General features: G+C 34.7%; 1 protein-coding gene and 1 long non-coding RNA gene across 2 annotated transcripts; one reads left to right on the top strand and one right to left on the bottom strand.

Moving 5' to 3' along the window:
• Positions 1-2,449: 2,449 nt before the first annotated feature.
• On the bottom strand, positions 2,450-5,996 carry LOC148875457 (uncharacterized). The gene is made up of 2 exons (XR_016105033.1): positions 5,558-5,996; positions 2,450-2,635 (listed from the first exon to the last, which is right to left on the bottom strand). It is a non-coding gene; the product is annotated as an uncharacterized LOC148875457 (long non-coding RNA).
• A 6,714-nt stretch (positions 5,997-12,710) lies between these two features.
• LOC148875456 (DDRGK domain protein) lies at positions 12,711-21,227 on the top strand. Its single transcript, XM_088964770.1, has 8 exons — positions 12,711-13,017; positions 13,439-13,538; positions 18,147-18,253; positions 18,766-18,867; positions 18,959-19,120; positions 19,401-19,457; positions 20,055-20,091; positions 20,944-21,227. The coding sequence occupies exons 1-8, from the start codon at positions 12,898-12,900 to the stop codon at positions 21,147-21,149; spliced, it is 891 nt and encodes a 296-aa protein (XP_088820896.1). The 5' UTR covers positions 12,711-12,897; the 3' UTR covers positions 21,150-21,227.
• The last annotated feature ends 849 nt before the right edge of the window (positions 21,228-22,076 follow it).

Raw genomic sequence — 22,076 nt, 5'->3', positions numbered from 1 at the left:
ACCCTCTAATGCTTTTACTCAAACCCAACATAATGACATATAGTTTTCAACCTGACCCAACCCTATAGGGGTTCAACTCCATACCAACCATACCTTCAGATTTTCAATTGTATTTTTCTATAGTGCATTTGAAAACCCAAGTAAAGATGGTAATCTAACCCACCCCTACTAGAGATCCAACTTGCCCCGCCCCGATTAGAGTAATTGTTTTTAACCGTCGATCGGGTTTAGGGTGGGTTTCAAGGAAGCCCAACTTTGGTAACCAAGAATAGGGTGGGGTGGTATTTATCCCAATATTTTAAAAACCGACCTAGACCAAAACCATTATGCTCGTCAGTTTCTAGATCAGTTGTTCAACCATTTGATATAAAACAATGACTAATTGCAATTTGAAAAATCAAAATAAAAAAACAGCTAAAATCCATTGTCCGGGTTGAATGGGTTGACGGTTTGATTTCTCGGGTCAATGATTGCTAACCAAGTCAATGATTTTTGACAAAGGAATGGTTCAAGGGTGAAACGGAACTGGTTGCCTAGATTGTTTCTAAGCCGAATGGTTCGACCAATTGGGTCAACGACGGTTCAGAAACCATGATTTCTCTAGCCTTCCCTGAACCTAACACTAACCTCCCAATAGATAATGTTTATGATATAATATTTTATATTATCTTTTATATTGGATATATATATATATATATATATAAATATTATAATATGGCACCTATAATATATATTAAATATAATATTTTATATTATGTACTGTATAAATAGATTTTATACAATACATAATATTGTATAATCCATGGTTTTTGAACCATCATTGACTTGCACGGTCAAACCGTTTAGCCCAAAAATCATCCAAACAACCAATTCCATATCACCCTTGAATCATTCCTTTGCCAAAAATGCTGACTTGGTCAATGACCCGCTGATTTAGACAATTGAACCATCAACCTATTCAACCCAAGCAATGGTTTTTGACCTTTTTTTATTTTAATTCTTTTTTATTTTACTTTTATTTTTTAAATTGCAATGAATTGTCTATTCAAATTGGATGGTCAAACCACTAACATGAGAACCCACTGTTACGGAATGGCATAAGACTCCTAACTCAATATCTTATAACAAAGCATCTACATCACATGGGTCCTTTATCACTATTCAAGGGGGATTAACTATCCTAACTTTTTTATATGTATAAATTAGAAACATCACTTCAGATTATCAAAATACATATGCAACCTTCCCCATGTGTGATTACGATGCTATGTGGTTAAAGTGTGAGCAGACTTGTAGTAGGTAGGAAATCCGGACTCATATGATATCAAACCAGAAAGACGAAGACTCAATTTTAACAAACTGTACAAGATTTTGAACAGTCATGTTAAGAGATCTATTAATATTGCTAAAATACACCTAAACAATAAGTCAACCGGCACAACCAGTTCCAAACCACACCCTTCTTTTTTCAAAAAAGAAGCAGCTTTATTCATTTATAATTGAGAATAGGGCATGGCCTCCACTGAGGTGGGAGTAGGATACATGCAATGTAATAAAAAATATGAGCAGACAAGTTTTCGTCCCTATAACAAAGAAGGTGGAACTAAAGCTATTCAGTAGTTTTCAAATTTGTGCTGCATGTAAGTAGCTGTTCAATCAGCTCCAGGTATACCTTATAAGGCCTGTAATTGAGACTATGGGGTTCGATTCGAAAAAATCCGATTTTAATTGACAATTATATTTTTAAACTGTAATTTGACAATAAATCTACTTATTTGTTAAATTGACACATTTGAACACCATAATATATATCATATTACACTACAAGAAAAGCGATCAAAGTTGGTGATCAAGGTGACCGCCTTTTTATCCCTTTAGACCACTACCTCAGAGGTAAGGCGGTGGTCATGTGTCCGTCCCTTAAACCATTGCCAGCCTAGGTCAAGACCGTCAGCTTAGACAAAATCATCAGCTCAGAGTTAATCAAGGTGGTGGTCTTAACTACTGCTTTAGGCCGATTAAAATGTCACTTCCGTTTTTAGGTGGCGATCTGAACCACTGGCTTAGATCTTTTTGGACCACCGCCTTTGGTCCGTCAAAATGTTGTTTCCATTTTTAGGTGGTAGTCTAGACCGCCAGCTTAGATCTCTTTAGACTGCCACCTTAGGTCAGTCAAAATGTTGCTTCCGTTTTTAGGTGGCGGTCCAGACCGCTAGCTTAGATCTCTTTGGACCACTGCTTTAGGTCCATCGAAATGTTGCTTGCATTTTTAGGTGGTAGTCTGGACCGCCGTCTTAGGTCTTTTTTTATGTCTAAGGCGACGGTTGTATGACCCCTGACTTTATTTTTTTTATTTTTTATTATTTGTATCAATTCGATTTCAACATTTTTTTGGTACCTGTTTAATACAAATCCCATGGCAGATAATACATAAAAATCAATTTAAATAAAAAATGCAACTTAAAAATAAAAAACTTTTAATTAAATTAATTATTAATTATTATAATTTCTGAAACAAATTGCTTAAATACAATATCCAATTAACATAGAAAATAGTATAAGGCATTTAAAAAAGTCTTCCTGAATAATGTAACACATCTTTCCAATGCAAATCCACTTAACATAATGGTTTAACCTGCAAATCATAACATATAAATTGTTAGATAATGTAAAGTAAATGAAATATCAAATACAATTCTTAATCAAATTAGAGTGGCATCCAGGTTTTGTACTCAAGGCTCATTTTAAGAGTACAAATATAGATATGTAGAGTGCAAAATCTTATATTTATATAAATTTGTACAGTACACATGGAAACAGTACAAATACAAATATGTAGTTTTCAAAATTTGAGTATCCTAACTCCATATAAAGCATTTTTGCACATTAATGCTTTCCACAACGACACTGGATACACATGCCATGCTTTTATCTTTCCCTAGCCCTCCTGGGCTATGAAGAGAGTGAAAATGATAATAAGAGGCAAGATTATTAATATATAAGCAGATATATTCCACATTATTAATTTAAGCAAAATGAAAATTAAATTTAGTTGTACATATGGGTTTGTTTGGTTCGTCACAGCCATAATCGGAATTGGAATCAGAATGATCTATTCCCATAGTTTGTTTGACTCAGACAGGAATGGGAATTAGAATTAGCAGGAATGAGATTTCATTCCCAAGGGACAAGGGAGGGGCAGGGAATGATCATTCCCGACCCTCAAATGGGGGAATATCATTCCAGTAGGAATGGAAATGGGGTTCCGATTGTACCACCCTCTTACTACGGTTGTGCCTAGAAAATAACTCAAGGACCTTTTCCAAACCTTTACGCACTAATCACTAATACTAACTGTTTAATCAAGGATAGGCCCCAATGGAGTGATCTGGTTCCTATTCTCAGAATAAGTTTGAATGTTTGGGAGTGATGATTTGATCGGTTTATCTACTTTTCTGTACTTTTCTGTTGAATTTGCATTCTGACATGCCAAAACTAGATTAAGTTGATACCAGAATTTGATTATGAGACACATTTGATGAGTTCCCTATTCGGTCAATTCCAATAAGTTGCACCCTCCATTGAAATGGAGTCATTGGATTTGCAGTTATTCCTTTTGTTAAAAACAACAATTTTTATAAATATAAATGAAATCAAATGCACAGAAAAGGGATTTTATTAATATAAATGAACCAAACTTGTAGCAAAATTTTGAATATCAAATCATATGGATGTACAGAGCAACAAATGAATGGTAAGCTAGCTTTGTCTAAATGGGGTAAACTAACTCTTCTAAGAAGTGTGTTGGCCAGTATCCCTGTTTATTATGTCTTTGTTTCCAATCCCCTCAAAGATAGTTCAAAGGTTGGAGAGAATTATGAGAGACTTCCTTTGGGTGGATTGGAAAGACCCTAGAAAAATCCACATAGTCAATTGGGACCAGATTTGCAAGCCTATCAAAGACAATGATTTAGGAATCAGAAAACTAAAACCCTTCAATCTAGCCCTTCTCGGTAAATGGTTATGGAGGTTCTTAAAGGAGCCCAATGAGCTTTGGTGGCAAGTTATGGCACAGAAATATGGTATTCACGCAGATGGGTGGGATGCAGCTGAATCTACCTAGGTGTGGGTGTAAGGGGGATCTATAAGGCTTATCCTCTTTTTATGAAAGGAATTAAGTGTAAGGTTGGGAATGGTGCTCCCAAGGCTGAATTTTTGGCATGACAACTGGTGCTCAGAGTATCCTTTGAATGATTTGTATCCAGATTTATTTCTCTTGGCAAATGATAAGGATGTCAAGGTAGTTGAGTGTTGTAGTGTGTCAGGTGACTCTCTTATCTTTGGGAGGGACTTTAATGATTGGGAGGTCCAGCAGGTGGTAGGGATGCTGGAAAAACTGCAAGGTATAAGGTTAAATCCCTTTGCCACAGATCAGCAATGTTGGCATTGGTCCAAATCTGAATTGTTCTCAGTGAAGTCCCCTTTCTCTAGTATGGAACTGGCCAATCCAGACTATTTTCCCAGTTTTCTAGTTCGGGGTGGTTCGACCCCCCTCTAAAGTCAAGTTTTCTACTTGGGTGGTGGTTGGAGATAAGTGCTTGACAAAGGCGTACAATGTTGATTCAAAAATGGGTGGTGCTTCTAGACGCCTCGTGTGTTCATTTTACCCGATATTTTTTTGTTATTTTTTATGGGATCCTATTTAATTTTATTTGATTTATTGGATTGGGCATTTATTTGTTCTATTTTTATTTATTTATTTTCTTTCTAATTTAATTTTTTTATTTTAATTAGTATTTTTATTGTTGTTTCATTTAATGACTTATTCTAATCACTTCTCACCTAAATATAACGCAATATGTAGAATCAGCCTTTCCATTTCACCTCCTCTTGCCAAATTTATTTATTATTCTATTTTATTATTATTTCTTTTATTTTTTTTTACTCTTATCTTTTTTTCTTATGTTTGAATTAATTCATCCTCGATGGCTTATCACCTCTTTTCACTCTAATTATGCAAACGGAAAAATCATCACTATTTCGCTACCTATTTCCAACCGTCATTCTCTACTTTCCTTCTCTTTTCTTTTTTTCTTTTATTGCTTTTCATGTTTTTTTTTTAACTTTGAACTGAGAATCATCCAAATTAAATTGTAAAGCTAAATCAGTCAAACAAATCAATCTTACTACATCCATTCAACAGGGATAAAGCAACAATACAACATAATTCTTATGCTAGACAAAACATAGCATGTCTTGTATTTAGATTGATTCCCAAACAGAACAAACATAATCAGACTATGTGATGAAACGATCAGAGGGGAAAATGTAACAGGATTCAAGAAAAATGTCAATAAATATGAAGACGATGAGAGAGAGATACGAAGAGAGAGAGAGAAGGAAAGAAATCGACAAGAAGATGCAGGAAAAAGAGGTTGCCACTGCTACTGTACAGAATCCGGTTCGTTGAGAAAAAAAAAGAAAAGAAAAGAAAGAAAGAGCGAAAAAGGAGAGAATGACAAAGGAGGAAGAAAGAAGAGGAGGGTTAGAACATTACCTTCTTTGCTCAAATGAACAAGATTTGGTGCTTGGATATCGCCTAGGAATTTCCCCTTGAGCTGCACAAAGGTATCTCTCTTTTACTCAACAAACAACACTTGTAACCCTATATTTCTTGTCCAACTTCTCCACGAGAAATGATTCTCCTCTGCTATTTTTCTTGTTCGTGAAAAAAAGAGTTTGTCATCTTCTTCAAAATTTCTCTACAAGGTTCTCTTGCAAAGAACCTGTCTTGTCAAATGAACCTTTGTCTTGCAGAGACTACACGCGAGAGAATGAAGTTTTTTGCCTCCCCACATTTATCCTATACCAATCCATTTAACATTAAACCGGTTTAAATTTGGTCCATTGTAAAATATGCCTAACATATTCTTATGGACTGCCGCGTTAGCTTCTAAAACCGATGTAGGTGGTGGTCTTTAGAAGACCGCCTCCTTAGATATCACTCTAGCGGTGGCCATTAAGACCATCAGCTCTAAACCACTGCTTTTGACCAGTTTTCTTGTAGTGTTATTATAAGGATATCATGAGAAAAATAGGTAGTAAAATGGATTGCCTTTGCAACATGTCAATATATATAAGGAAAAACTCCCGATTAGTACCATGTACTTTAGGCCTAATGTCACTTTGGTCATTGAACTTTAAAATGCAACAATTTAATACTCAAACTTTCAAAACGTGTCAATTCAGTACTTATTATTAACCAACCATTAAGTGGCACTTGAAAAAGACACAAATGCCCTTCGAGTGTCATCTAATTTTCTTCATCAACCATCCAAACATTGACAAAAATTTAACAGTCCCAAGTCCTTGCTTCTTCTATTAAAGAAAGTTAGGGGCACGTCTCAGTGGGCATTTTGGACCCCAACTTTCTTGAATAAAAGGGGCAAGGATTTAGGATTGTTAATATTTTGTCAATGTTTGGATGGTTGATAAAGATAATTAGATGGCACTTAAAGGGCATTTGTGTCTTTTTCAAAGGCATTTAACCACTATTTAATAACTAGTTAACAGTAGGTATTGGATTGATAAGTTTTGAAAGTTCAAGTATCGAATTGTCGCATTTTAAAGTTTGGGGACCAAAGTAGAAATAGGCCCAAAGTACATGGTACTAATTGGGAATTTTCCCTATATATAATTAGTCCCAAACAATAAAAATGAATCCTAACCTAATTATAATTGGGACACATAATTCAGACCTAAGCCCCATACAATTGAGTTGGTTCAATATGAATCTGCTCAACCCAACCACCATTTACGATGTCAAGAGCCCTTATCTTCATGGTTTTGAACTTGTGCTTCCACAAATGAAAGTTACCAAGTGACCACCTAAGTAAGAGTATGAAGCATTCCCTTGTAAATAAGGCTGCAAATGGTGCCTATATTTGATTGGGAAAATTCCTGATTAATACCTTGTACTTTGTGTCTAGTGTCACTTTGGTCTCCGAATTTTAAAACGTGACAACTTAGTATTCAAACTTTCAAAATGTGTCAACCCAGTACCTGTTGTTAATCATTTTGTTAACCAACTATTAAGTGGCATTTGAAAAGATGCAAATGCCCTTCGAGTGTCATCTAATTTCTTTATCAACCATCCAAATGTTGATAAATAGTGAACAGTCCCAAATCCTTGCCTCTTCTATTCAAGAAATTGGGGTCGCTAGAATAGAAGAGGCAAGGATTTGGGACTGTTCACTTTTTATCAATGTTTGGATGGGTGATAAAGAGAATTAGATGACACTCGAAGGGCATTTGTGTCTTTTCAAATGCCACTTAACGGTTGATTAATGAATTGATTAATAGCAGGTATTGGATTGACACATTTTGAAAGTTCGAATTCTAAATTGTCACGTTTTAAAGTTCAGGGACCAAAGTGACACCAAACCCAAAGTACAAGGTACTAATCGGAAATTTTCCCTATTTGATTTATTTATAATTAGATGGAACAGGGATCCACCCCTATCCTATTCATATTCAATTTATATATAAAATTGATATGAGTGTTGTGCTTTTTAATAGACTGTCATAGATCAAGTTTCATATAAATTTTATTCAATTCATTTTGTTCATAAAATAGTCATTTTAATTCATTTTATTATTAATATATAATATATTATCATTATTAATTTAATTTATTAATATTATTCAATAACCAATTAAAATCTGAATTCAATTTAAATCCAATATAAATTTGAGGGATAAATTCCCATCCAAATTCAAATATAAATCAATCAAATATGGATATGCCTACATTCGATCCCCTTCCATTTGCAACTTATTTGTAAACCCCCAATGAATCACACACAGGACAGAACGGTGATAGAAAATTTCTTTGGGTTCATTGACAATGATGGAAATTGAACTTCTTTTTATTTTAAATGGTGGGTCCTAACACAGGTAAACTCCCACCAGGACTATGAAATGAACTCGGATTCAGTCCTCACAAAAAAGGTGCTCACACCATCCTTATAGTCACTTGCAACCATGTATTGGGAATATCTCCTTAAGCACTGTGTTGTGAAGACCGAACCCAATTTCCTATGGAATATGGATCATTGTAGTCTAGATCACCTACCAACAAATTTCATTCCAACACCCTACCAATATGTTTACACAAATGGGTACGGATCAACTACTAATAAATTGCTCTTAACACTGTCCAAACAGGCCTTTATAGTTGTATATTGGGAACATCTCCCTTCTCAGTTCTCATTCATAGGGTGATATTCCTCATGCTAATAGTCATGACTAATTGGGACAGTGTTGTGAACATTTGTTGGTAGCATGTTTGAATTGCACGTGATCTCAATCTCATGGTGAGATAAGTGATGTTAGGTGATGTTGGGAGGGTATTGAAACATATTTTATTGGTGTGACCCTAATTCCTGGATCATTGCGTCCCACATTACATCTAACCATGCATTGGAAATATCTCCCACTAGCGGGGACTCATGCGGTGCATGGAAAATCTGAAAGAATTAATAATTTTATTTACTATTAATTAATATTAAATTAATAATCAAAATATGTTGTTAATTAACTAAAAGTATTCAAAGTTATTGTTAATATTTAAAATTTTAATAATTGTATTTTTCATTTAATGTTGATTTACAGAAAATAATTATTGTTAATTTAATATGAATAAATATTTTTTAATAAATTTAGTTTTATTAATAATTTGTATTAATTTTAATAATTGTTATTATTTTTTTTATTTTTAAATAAAATTTTGATTAAATTTAAATAAATAAAAATAATTACAAAAGCTAACATTTTTATTAATTTCACTAATAATTAACAATTATATAGGAATAACAATGGGGTGGATTCAGGGTGGGGCACCCCATCCCTGTCCCTGCCCCATAGTCAAGACACTCTACCCTATCCCCACCCCGTCCCCAATGTCAGGTAAGTTTAGGGCAAGGCAACCACTCCTCAATGTCAAACGAGTTCAAGGGAAAGGCACTCCACTCCTCATCAAGGATGGTGAATCATTGAATTTTCCCACCCTGTCCCCAGTAGAAGTGTAAATTGGGTCGTGTTGGGCCAACATGAACAACTATTTTCTTTTGAATTAGGTCTAGTTGAGATATGCACCATGTTCACACATTATTAGGGATAATCAGATTTGAAGTCTAATTGGGTATCAAACTTTTAGAGTCCAATGATGGCTTTAGAGGATAGATTTCAAGCTAAACAACCCCTAATAAGTTCAACTTGGAAATTATATGCATATATGGTAAATATTATTATATAATATTTAAATAACAAATTTTATGTTAATATATATATATATAGAAATGTTATATAATTTTTTGTACTAGACTATAATTAAATAAAAATTTTAATTTGTTAAAAATCATAGTTTTATAATTAACACGGGCCTCCTTATCAACAAAAAATATACAAGCCCGAGCTTGAGCCCAGCCCGACCATCAAGCCTAGATCTTGAGCCCGAGTCCAACCCTTATATAAAGCCCGAAGCTCGAGCCCGAAGACCGATCTATACACAAAATGTCTTATTTTTTGTATACTTTTATAAACTAATATTATATTAATTTAGTAACGATTTAATAAATTAATAAACTAATTTATATTTCCTAATATTGATATTTATTAATAATTTAAGCATATATATATAATATAACATAAGTACTTTTTTATATATGTAATAGTAATGGGCTGGGCTCGGGCACAGGCCAGGCTTATTTGAGAAAGCCCGAGCTCGAGCCCACAAGCCTGAAAATAACGAATTAGGTTGGGTTGGGCCGTCGGGCTACCCGATCCATGAATAGGTTTAATTGTATATATAAACAATTGTATACATAAAAAATTGTATGAAATAAAAATTTGGCTCGGTCCACGGCCAGGCCTAGCCCAAGGCTCGGCCCATGGACCAGCTCGACCCATGGGACGACACGTTCTCATGTGGTCTCGGCCCATGGGGTGTGCCGAACCAACCCCCCCAAATTATCACGAGGGAGGAAGGCACGACTTGGGATGCCCCGTAGTCCAACATCCACATGCGGGTTGTGTCGTATTGGCCCAACACGACCCAATTTACACCTCTACTTGAATCCACCCAATACTAGGGACAGGGCGGGGAAATTCGAGGATTTCTCATCCTTGATAAGGAGTGAGGTGCCTTGCCGCTGAGCTCGCCCGACATTGAGGAGTGGTTGCCTTGCCCTGAACCTACCTAACACTGGGGACGGGGTGGGGATGGGGTAGAGTGTCTTGATTATGGGGTAGGGATAGGGATGGGGTGCCCTACCTTGAACCCACCTCGTTGTCATTCTTATATAATTATTAATTATTAGTGAAATTAATAAAAATGTTAGGTTTTGTAATTATTTTTATTTATTTAAAGTTAATCAAAATTTCATTTGAAATTATAAAAATAATAACAACTATTAAAATTACTACAAATTATTAATAAAACTAAATTTATTAAAAAATATTTGCTCATATTAAATTAACAACAATTATTTTCTATAAATCAACATTAAATGAAAAAATACAATTATTAAAAGTTTAAATATTAACATTAACTTTGAATATTTTTAGTTAATTAACAACAAATTTAATTATTAATTAATAGTAAATAAAATTATTAAATCTTTCAGATTTCCCATGCATCGCACGGGTCCCCCCTAGTGGGAAATATTTGCAATGCATGGTTAGATGTAATGTGGGACACATTTTGTGGGGAGCCTATCCTAATTGGTACCGATGATCTAGGAGTTAGGATCACTCACCAATAAAATATGTTCGAATACCCTCTCAACATCACTTATCTCACCATGAGACTGAGACCGCATGTAGTTCAAATCTGCTACCAACAAATGCTCACCAATTAGTCATGATTGTTACACATCAGGAATATCTCCCTATGAATGAGAATTGAGACGGTGTTAGGAGCATTTTATTGGTAGTTGATCCCTATCCATTTGTGTAAACATGGTGGTAGGGTGTTGTAATGAAATTTGTTGGTAGGTGATCTAGAGTACAATGATCCATATTCCATAGGAAATTGGGTTCAGTCTTCACAAAACGGTGCTTAAGGAGATATTCCCAATACACGGTTGCAAGTGGCTGTAAGAATGGTGTGATCGTTTTGTGAGGACTGAATCTGAATTCATTTCATAGTCTTGGTGGGAATATTTTGAATACTTTTAGTTAATTAATAATAACATTTGATTAATAATTTAATATTAATTAATAGTAAATAAAATTATTAAATATTTTAGATTTTCCCACTAGTGTAATAATAACATGCATTAAAATAAGAGGCCTTGGAAAATCCAAAGGTCTTTCTCTAATAGTGTGCAACTTTATTAATCTAATCAAGATAAGTAATGATTACTGGTTTATCTTTTTAAAACAAAAGAAAATGAGAAAAAATGCAAAAAATTGAGAAAATAGATAAATAGCTTCTTTCAAATGAGACATGGGCGGACCAATTTTTGTAATAAAATATTGTTAATAAAATGGATTCTGCATTTTAAATTTTTATTAATTTTTTATCATTTTTAATGAATTCATTATGCACAATAAAGGTCTCAACTTATAAGTTATCTAATAATATTATTAAAAGTTTAAAACTATCAATTAATATTTTTATATTTAAATTTCTTATTTTTATTAGTGTTTATTAAGTTTGATTTTTAAGTGGAATTGAAACACATTTTTTAATATTTACTAAGTTTTGTTAATATTTATTTTTAGTGAAAGTTTAATATGTGGATTTTTAAATTAATAATTTTTTTATTGTTTAACCTAAACCTATTTATATTATTATTATTCTCTCTCTCTCTCTCTCTCTCTCTCTTTCTTAAATGTAATAATAACATGTACTAAAACAAGATGTATTGGAAAATCCAAAGGTCTCTCTCTTAAATGTATTTTTTAAATGTAATAATAATATGCATTAAAATAAGAGACCTTAGAAAACCCAAATGTCTCTCTTTAATAGTGTTGATCTAATCAAGATAAGCAATGATTACTGTTTATATTTTTAAAACAAGAAAATAAAAAAAATAAAAAAAAATGGAAAAAAATAGATAAATAACTTATCTTAAAGGAGAGACTGTTGACATGAACAAAATAGATAAATAATTATTTATTTATCTATTTTAATGGTGAGATGTTCCTAATGCGTAGTTGGATGTGCATGTGGAGCACGTGTAGGATGTGATTTAAGGAACTTGGGGCATGTCAGCCCTGAATTTGCATTAGCGCCCCACAGAGCATGCCCCATGCGTACCTCATAGCACATTCCAACTGTATTCCCTTGACAAGTAGGAAGATGTTTCCTATGGATGGTGAGATGTGCATGTGGAATTAGGGTTGTTAATGGATCAGGGTTGGACCCGACGGACCCAAACCGACTAAGTCCGTTATGGTTCCAATAATGGTTCTAGTTCTTAATATATTGTTTCAATTGTTATTAGTTCGAAATCAATTCCAACCAGTCCCCAACCGGGTCAGACCCGGTTGTCTCGAAAACAGTTATGGGTATAAAATTACAGACCCCTATCGGATTTGGGTTGGTTCAGAGTCCTTTCGGTTCCAGTTCTACCTTGAACCTGACCCAGATCCAAGTTCATCCAACGCGTTCACTTTTTACTGACTCGGCAGTAACTCAGATCGGCGGCTTCCCGAGTTAATTGATTTTTTTTCACGGATTCGCAAATCGCAACAATTTCGTTCGTCCTTGTTCAGTTTGAAAGTCACTCCTTTTGAATCTGGCCGGGAGAAGAGAAAACCGAAGCCTGAAGTTTCTATACCCACTGTAATTCTCGCGGGAAATTTGCAGGCCAAAAGAAAGCAAAAAAGATGGAGGAGATTTTTGTTGCAATTTTGTCCGTGTTTCTTATTCTGGCGTTACTCCCTCTTTATTTATGGAAACGCCGTCAGGTTTCTAGATCTTCCGATGGTCGAGAAGAAGATGAACAGGTTCGTGTTTTTCAATTATAAATTCAGACGTGATTGCTTTCTGAAATTTTGATATCCTTCCAATGCAATCTCATTTTTTCCCCTTTCCTTCCCCGTTATAACTTCAAGAACTTGAACCCTAGCTCTAATTGTGCCTTTTTTGGTGGCTTGGATTATCGCGTGATACTGCTCGGAATACATTCTATGTGTCTTTCTTTTTCTTCCCCCTAATTTCACTTAGGACTTTAGAGATGAACATAGTGTGCCGGATTTTCATTTTATTTTTTGCTTTTATCTTTTATCAATTTTTTTTTTTTTGTTTTTTTGTAGTCTGTTGGAAATTAGAATTTGATTCTTAGTCAATTGAAAGCCCTAAAAGAAATTTCAACTGGATATTTCTTTCTTTTGTTTTTTCGTCATCAATATTTTATATACATCTCAGGCACCACGGAGAGAAGCTGTAGTTCGCCCTGGAGCTCGTCGAATGCGGCGTAGACCAGCTGCCGCCAGTACATCCACAGCCCCCACGGAAACTATAGAGGGTCAGTAATCAGTGCCATGAATTTTTTATCTTTCTAAGTGCTAATCCGAACTGGTGATTCTTCTCTTGGTATGGTTATTAAATATAATTTAAATGGTGTTTAAATAGCTTTTAGAGCTCATTTTTTGTTTGCTAGCTAATAATGCGAATTGCCTTTGTCCCATCTTGCAGTTATGCATGTATCAAACAAAGGCAACTATTTTGTGAATTGGATGTTTTAAGTTTCCCATTTTATCAGCAAACAGGATGAGGAATTGAGTTATACATCTGGGATACTGTTATGCTTGTTACAATCAATAAAGAGTTTTCTGAATATTTATGCTATAATTCTATGATGGTGTTCCATCATTGATTGTTGAGGTACTAGATCAATCAGGTGCCTATGTGCTTGCATTTATGTACTTAAACATTAAACATCGTAATAACCTAACATTTGATCATTTGATGCATGGCAATTGCATAAGAAGATAAGGGCACAATAAAATTAAGATTCATATTGTATGGGACTATGGGTATATGTTAGATCCTCACAGGCAATAAGGTATTTCAACCCATTCTTAGTTAATTATGTATGACAGCATACTCAATTGGCTTTAGAGTGTCTGTCATGTCTATGAACTTAATTAGTTATTATGCTCTCATTTGTGGTATAGTGCTTCCATAATATTTATTATGTATTGTGCAACATGGCTTCATTGATTTTATTACCACTATCTCTGATACCTTTGGCCATGTTTTAAATCTAACACCAAGTACAGGTAGAAACAAAGTTACAAATGTTAATTACCACACAACAAGTTTGAAGATATAACAGAAATGACAAATTAATAATTAGCAATCAGATGTAATGCAATGGCCTAAATAGCAACAGGGGCCTGGGGGGGATTTATGCAATTATGCTAGCTTAATAGTAAAAAAATCTAGCAAAAGAAGACCCATTTTCTTTGTAAAAAACGATATGGTGCATGACAGCATTATTGATCGAGGTGGCTGGACTTAGAAAATCAAGATATACCAGGATTGGGAGGATAGAAAGATATTGGACCTGGATCCCAGTGAATTTTCCTATTTCCAGTCAATCATGTTATTTATCTTTCATAGGAGATTAGTATTCATCCTTCCCGTACAGATGCATATGAGCCATTACTTGGTTTAATGGTAAAATCTTGGGCTGGCAAGCATGAGAATGTAGGTTCAAGTCTGAGGGCAGCCACTTTGTGCAGAAAAAATGCCAAAGGTTGGGACTAGGTGTGCAATTCGGGTCGGTCTGAGTTAACATTATACACTGCTTCAGGCCAGGCCCATTCAAATTTTGGCAAAAGACAAACTTGAGCCTGCCCTAGTTAGGACTATATCCAGTCTACCCCTCCCAAGAACTCAGATAGCTGGGACCAATATTGGGTAATGGCCTTGTGTGGACTACTATCAACAATAAGAATTTTACTTCATTATGCCCCTTGCTGTTTTTTAGAGCCTCTGGAAGGAAAGAAACAACAGGAATTTTCAAGGCAAGAGGTGTGCTGATCTGACATCATTGGGAAGGTAGAGCAGCTGATCTACTTTTTGTCCCCTCCTCCTTGATGGAGTTTATGAGTGTAAGATTTGCTAATTTCTATAATGACAAGTGCGGGAATTGAGTTTGTGAACAGTCACTTTGTGCAAAAGAGAAAGGCCAAAGGTTGGGTTTGTATTCGGTTCACCCCTTCCAAGATTCCAAATAGCTGGGGCCAACATTGGGTAATAGCCGTTTTTTCTTAAGTTTCTGCAAAGATTAGAACATTAACATCTTTATGTCCAATGGGAGTGCATTGATGTATATTTTTTACATGACTCACTACAAAGAGATGATTTATTTTTTCTTATTTGTATGGCGTTTTTTTTTTCTCTTATTCCTTTCTTTGATACATCAAAATACATCCTTATCAAACAAAAAAGATGAGGATGATAAAAATGAACTTAAATTCTCCCTTTCATTGAACATCTCATTTCACTTGGTGATCAAATTGGATGGAAACTCAATAAAGTTGCAAAGGTTTTGATAAATCATGATTAATTACCACAATAAAGTCGCTTACTTTTGCACTTAGGCCTTGTTCGTTACTTACCTAGGTAAGTGCATTTACCCAGGCAAGTGTTTCCTAGGTAAATCTTGCTTGGGTAAGCATGCTTCTAGCATTCTTGTATGCTAACAGTTACCTAGGTAAAGAGAGAGGTGAGAGGGAGAGACCTTGCCCTGCTACTTTCGTGAAAAAACCCCTTTTTTGGCCTCAAATTGCAATTTTTAATATTTTTATAAATAAAAAATAAAAAACTGAATTAGAAAACATATATTAAATATACAATAAGACATATAACATATCTAAAACATATTTATACATTATTTTATCGCTAAAATATATATTTATACACGTAGCGACTATCTGTGCTCTTTAAGTTGATATTTCCTTCAATTCCTCAAGTTACAGGATGCTAAGCATATAACAAAGCAAGAGCTATCCAATTTCTTGAGAAGATGGCCATGCTTGATATACTTTCAGGTCAAGCTATACTATGCATGTGCATTACAAACTTTGGGATTTTGATTTTCCCTTTTTTTTTTTTTTGATCAATAACACGTAACTTTCATTAACAGAAAAGAATTAATTACAGGAGAAAGGGAGATAAAAACACTTAACTACCCCACTTTTAGGCAAACACAAACAAGACAAAATTACAAGATAGCCCAAAACATTGAGTCCCTAGTCACCTCTTGTTTGGCTAACCCATCAGCAAAGGAGTTGGCACTTCTTTTCACCCAGTTCAATTTGACTTAAATATCTTAAGTCAACCACTTGAATTTCCTCTTCTTGTTGCTGTAAGTCCAAAAGATAGCATTTTCTTCTTTTAGCCAGCCCACCACCAATTTGGAATCCCCCTCTATAACCAATGTAGTGATGTTTAGCTCATTAGCTCTTCGAATTCCTTCTAGGACAGCTAGATCTCAGCCCTAAGAGAATCATCCACTCCAATTGGCCCCGAGAACATAGCTAAAACCTGACCCTCCTCATTTCTTAAGACACCCTCAATACCTGATAGACCTGGATCGCCAATGCTACTTATGTCAAAGTTTAATTTGAAGAAACCGCTGGGGGGAGGAGTCCAAGAAGGTAGGGGGTGTCCTTAGCTGGAGCTGAACTTGCAATTTCCTTCCAATTTCTTATCAGATCTGTCACTGTAAAGTCTTTAAACAAATTCAATGATTTTAGCTACTGCACCACTCTAAGGAGGATCACCACTAGAAGGTCTTGTGGACTTCTTTCTTTATCTGAAAAGACTTCCATTCCTTTCCTCCCAAATAGTCTAACAGACGGAAGCCCTTAAACATCTCCACAATACTCTTCCTCTCTTCTTTGGCCAATTAAACAAGGTAAAGGCAAAAAGAGTTTGTACATCTGGCGGGGCACACCACCTGCACCCAAATAAAGAGAAACACCTTTCCCAAATATAATTAGTAAAAGAGCAAGAAATCAGTAAGTGGCAACTGGCGTCATCCGTAGGCTTGCAGAGAACATACCAGTGAGGAGATAGATAACAATTAGGTCTCTTTCTCTGAAGAAGATCACAAGTGTTGAATATTTCCAAGAAAGCTTCCCAACAAAAACTCCTTACCCTTGGTGGAATAGGTTTACACCAGACTTCCTTAACCAGGAAATGCTGCCCTAGTGGCACAGATGGTTGAGTTTAACCTTTGAAATAGGAAACACATGAAAAAACCCCTGAGGCCAACAGAATCCAAACCCTGTTGTCAGATTTAGTGGGTTCTATAAAACCTCCTCATGAATGTTTAGGAGAGACGAGGTACCATTCGGTTCTGAATTCCTAACAGCTCTTCTCAATCCCAAACTCCACCCGAACCCTGAATTTTCTTGAGAAGGTACCAAAAATTTGGAAATAGGCTGATTTTTCAAGTTAGATAGATAGAGCAAACAAGGATGGGAATTGATCCTTCAAGGGGGAATTCCTAATTCAAACTTGTTCCCAGAACTTAATAAGGTTACCAGAGTGCAATTCATACCTGATCCAGGGTAGACTGATAGTTTTTAGTTATTAGTTAGGTAAGCTAGAATGATAGTTTTGATTTTCAATCAAGTCCTTGGGGTTGGAAGCTGTTTAATGATAGTTTTAATTATTCTTTTCTGGAGATATAAGCTATAAATTTGGCATATTTTAGCTATTAGTTAGGTAAGCTAGATTATGAGAAAAGAGATAAGATTTAGTTCTGTAGTAATTAAACTAACTTAATAAGGCATTAGATGCTGTGTAGAAGAAGAGGTGTAAACTTAGGAAATAACATTATTTCCTTAGGATTTTTCAGTATAGCTTGTTTATTAAATTATTTATTTAATAAACTCCGAAGCATATTTCTTGATGGTAGATCCCTTGAAGTCACTGTCCCATTCCTTGCATCTTCATTTAAGAAGGTAACATATTTGGCCAACATTAGATATAGATATCTCTTTAGAGTATTCAGATAATATTTATAAACTTGAAATACAAATATTCTGGTATAATTGGTTAGGAGGATTATAATTTTTTGTATGGACTAACCAATTATATATGCAAAATACAGATATTGTTTATGGAAGTGAGGATGATGCTCCTGAAGATGAGTACTACGTTGCTAAAGCATCCAAGAAAAAGGAGAAGAAACGGCAAGAGCGAGAAGCCCAACGACAGGTGCAAATATAGTATTGCAACTGTAACAAATCTTGATTCCATGGCATCTCTTTTGTATGGGAAGTTCTATATTCTTAAATGGGTCTTGCATTCTATTGGAAAATTTATATATCCCCGTCTATTCTGACATTAATGATTTTATGCAACTCCTAGATTCTTTCCCCATAAACAAGGTGGGACACATGAACAGGCAGACTAGAAGACAAGGTTGGACATATGTTTTCACTGGTCTGACCTTTTCTTTAAGGTGAAGAAAATCAAGAGTTGCATAAAATTGTTTACCACATTTCTTAAATCTGAATATGTACACCTAATTCTCATGAGTAGTGAAGTTTTACCATTTATTCAGAATTTGGCATCTCTGGTTCTAGATAATGTGTCCTATACTGTGATACATCTTGGACTTCCATATAATTTCAGTGACATTGTTATTTATCTTTTCTTTGTCATTTTGTTATCTGTTAACTCAAGTTCTGAATGATAAACACATATGTTTATCTTCTTTTTTGAAGGCTGAGGAAGCAGCACGTGAGTCAAGGAAAACAAAACAAGATCATTATGCAGAAATGCGGAGGAAAAAGGATGAGGAGCGTGAAGCACAGGAGTGTTTATTGGTAAGTTGATTACTCTTCAATCTGTGGTTTTCAGAATTTTAATATAAAATGTCCCTATTTCAATTTAAGGAACTCGCTATTTCCATATTAGGAAGAAGAAGCTAGGGCTCGAAAGGCTAAGGAAGAGGAAGCTGCTGCATTAGAATTTGAGAAATGGAAAGGGGAGTTTTCTGTTGATGCTGAAGGTACAACAGAGAGTGAGGTGCAAGATGGGAATCAGGGATTACTTTTTGATTTTGTGGAATACATCAAGGTATTTATTTTCTTGGTTTCTACTATTATCCTGGCCTTTGGTCAAGAAATACAATTATTATAATTCCAATTCTACATTTCAGTAATTTTCAACTACTTAAATGTAATTTTAACATGTGAACTGTGTGATAACATGGAGAAATTTTCTTCAAAAGTGAGCATTCTAGTAGAATGTCAACTATATGGACACAAACATGAGACAGATATAGAGACAATGGGTGGCAAATTGGATGGTATACTGTCAATGTAAACAGAACTAACTATTTTCTATGTTAATGCAGAAAAACAAGTGCGTTCCATTAGAAGATCTTGCTGCAGAGTTCAAGCTACGGACTCAGGTAATTTCCATCCACATTAATCTCTTTATTCTTTTACTGTGGAACCACAAACAATAGTTGTTCATGAATCAGTGTAAGAGAAGTTATGTTTGTCATTCAACATTGGTTGGACCTCTTTACCGGAATAAAAAAAGAAAAAAAAATTGGTAGGATCTGGACTGCATCTAATCTTCTACAGTTTGGCATTTCATCACCCCAACTGCATGGTTCATGCCTAAGAAATGATATAATAGAGATTTGGGGGAATTGTACCATCCAAGCTGGGGCCTTTCCTCTCTGAACTGATGGTCTGAGTGTTCAAATCTGTAGTTTATGTACAACCATTAGGATGCAAGTTTATGCCCCAGCTGACTGATGTACGAGTATATGCATCAAATGGTGGAGAGAGGGAGGGAGGATTCAAGGATTGAATGGGGAGAGTAACTTTAAGTAAAGATAATTTAGGAGGAAAGTCAAGTTAGTAGGTGTAATTAAAGCTGCTTGGGAATTGGCATTTACGTTTTGTATCAACATTACTCTATTAAATGATAGATGACAGGAACTATTGAATCATGGATTAGGATTTTCTCATCACAATAGTGATCTTGGTTAATGCAGGATTGCATCAATAGGATCATTTCACTGGAAAGCATGGGTATGTGCTCTGCAGCATCTTCTATTCATGTTGACTTAGGGGGTTTACATCAATATGTATGATTTTGTTCTTCTAAACAAAAACAGAACTGCCACATCAGCAAAAATTTCCCTTGAGGTTTCACTTTCATAAAAACCTTCCCTGTAGTTTACCAAAAACCTGCAGCTACCTCCCATCTTTGTTCCAGTAAGGAAGACTTCAAAGTTATGAAATTACCCTTACAACTTATTAGGGAACCTTTCAATATAATTTAAAATGCCAGATTTTCCCTTCTAAACTTCATTAGACCCAACGTTTTTATAGAGTAAAATTACTTTTGTTCATTTCAATCTAACTCGGAGATCTTTTTTCATTAAAAGCGAAATTCTTTTGGGGGGGGGTATTTTAGTAAATTTTCATGTAAATTGATAGATGTAAGGGTAAAATGGGTATTCTTGAAAAACTAATGCATTAGACCAACATTTTCTGTTCATGACAGTAATAAAGGGAGGTAACTGAGGTTTTTTCAGAAACCTCAGTGGAGATTTTTATATTTTACCCATAATTTTTCTTATGTGGCAGTTTTTTGCTACTTTGATTTGAAAAAAAAAATCATACATATTGGCCTTTACCACCTTTTTTTTTTCTCTTCGTGTAACCCGTCCAATATCATAACCCCCCAAACCCTGGTGGCAACGGGGATTGATCCCAAGTCTCTGCTGCAAGTAGCCAGAGAACTTGCCAACTGAGCCACCATTGGTTAGCACCTTGGCGACTTGTATGTGTACCACCTTAAAGTCAAATGAAAGCCACATATACCAAGAAAAAAAATATCATTTGATTCGTTTCTTTATTTTCTTTGGTGCGTATTAGGTCGACTGTCTGGAGTTATGGATGATCGGGGGAAATACATATACATCTCCCCGGAGGAGATGAAAGCAGTTGCTGATTACATAAAGCGCCAGGGAAGGGTTAGCATTTCGCATTTAGCAAGCAAGTCCAATCAATTCATTGATTTGGAGCCAAAAGCCCAGTTTGTTGAAGAAATCAGCAACCCAGAAGGAATTACTGTTTCTTAAGTCTAAACCCAGTGTACATCTGTGTTCTTAAAGCATCTGAATTATGTTAATAAAAAAAAGCATCTAAATTAGACACAAGTTGAGGGAGATGATACAATTTTGTTTCAAGAGGGCTTGGGTAGTAATATTTGAAAAGCTAACAGGAAAACCGCTCAATGGATGATAAAATCCACTAACATAGTTTGGTAACATGTACAAATGAAAGGAATTTCGTTTCGCTTTTTGTTGCATTTGAATAAATAAATAAACAGATTATCTTTGATAGACTGATAGTGTTAATAAAAGGAGAAACCAGTTCGTCCTTGGATTTAATCGTTTCTGGTTTCTATAAATTACATTGTGTTTTTTCATCTGTTTTTTTTTTTTTTTTTTTTTTTTTTTTTTGACTCAAACAGAGATAATTCATTCAATCAAAATAACAACAGTGCAAAACGGGGGAAGTAGGAAGGCCTACAGAGATCAGCCAAAGCTAAATACAGGGCAATCGAAAGCAAAAGGATCCTGATTCTGGAGACCCTTCTAGAGAGTGAGCTAGGCATTGCATTTTCTATTTATATAAACAAAAGACACATTTAAAAAAGAAGCAGCTTCTAAAATAACCCTTAAAATGAAGAGAACTTTGGACCGTTCGCATGGACACCACCGCCACCATCTTCCAAGTGTTTATCCAATTTTTCATGACATTCACCTATCTGTAGTGTTTTTTATTTTTAATTATGCTATCTGAGCCTAGCATTTTTTCTCTCTTACGACAATTTATATATTTATAAATATATATAATACATATATATGTTATTTATTTATTTATTTATTTTTATAAATATATCTTTTATATTATATTTTTAAATTTTTATAAATTCGTTATATTATTTATTTAAAAAAAAAACATGTATATATATGATGAAAATAATAAAAAATACTTGTATT

The sequence above is a fragment of the Nelumbo lutea genome, chromosome 1 (genome assembly GCF_056320005.1).
Source record: "Nelumbo lutea isolate HS-2025 chromosome 1, American lotus-T2T, whole genome shotgun sequence".
Taxonomy (NCBI): Eukaryota; Viridiplantae; Streptophyta; class Magnoliopsida; order Proteales; family Nelumbonaceae; genus Nelumbo; species Nelumbo lutea.
This window is presented reverse-complemented; position numbering and strand designations above follow the sequence as displayed.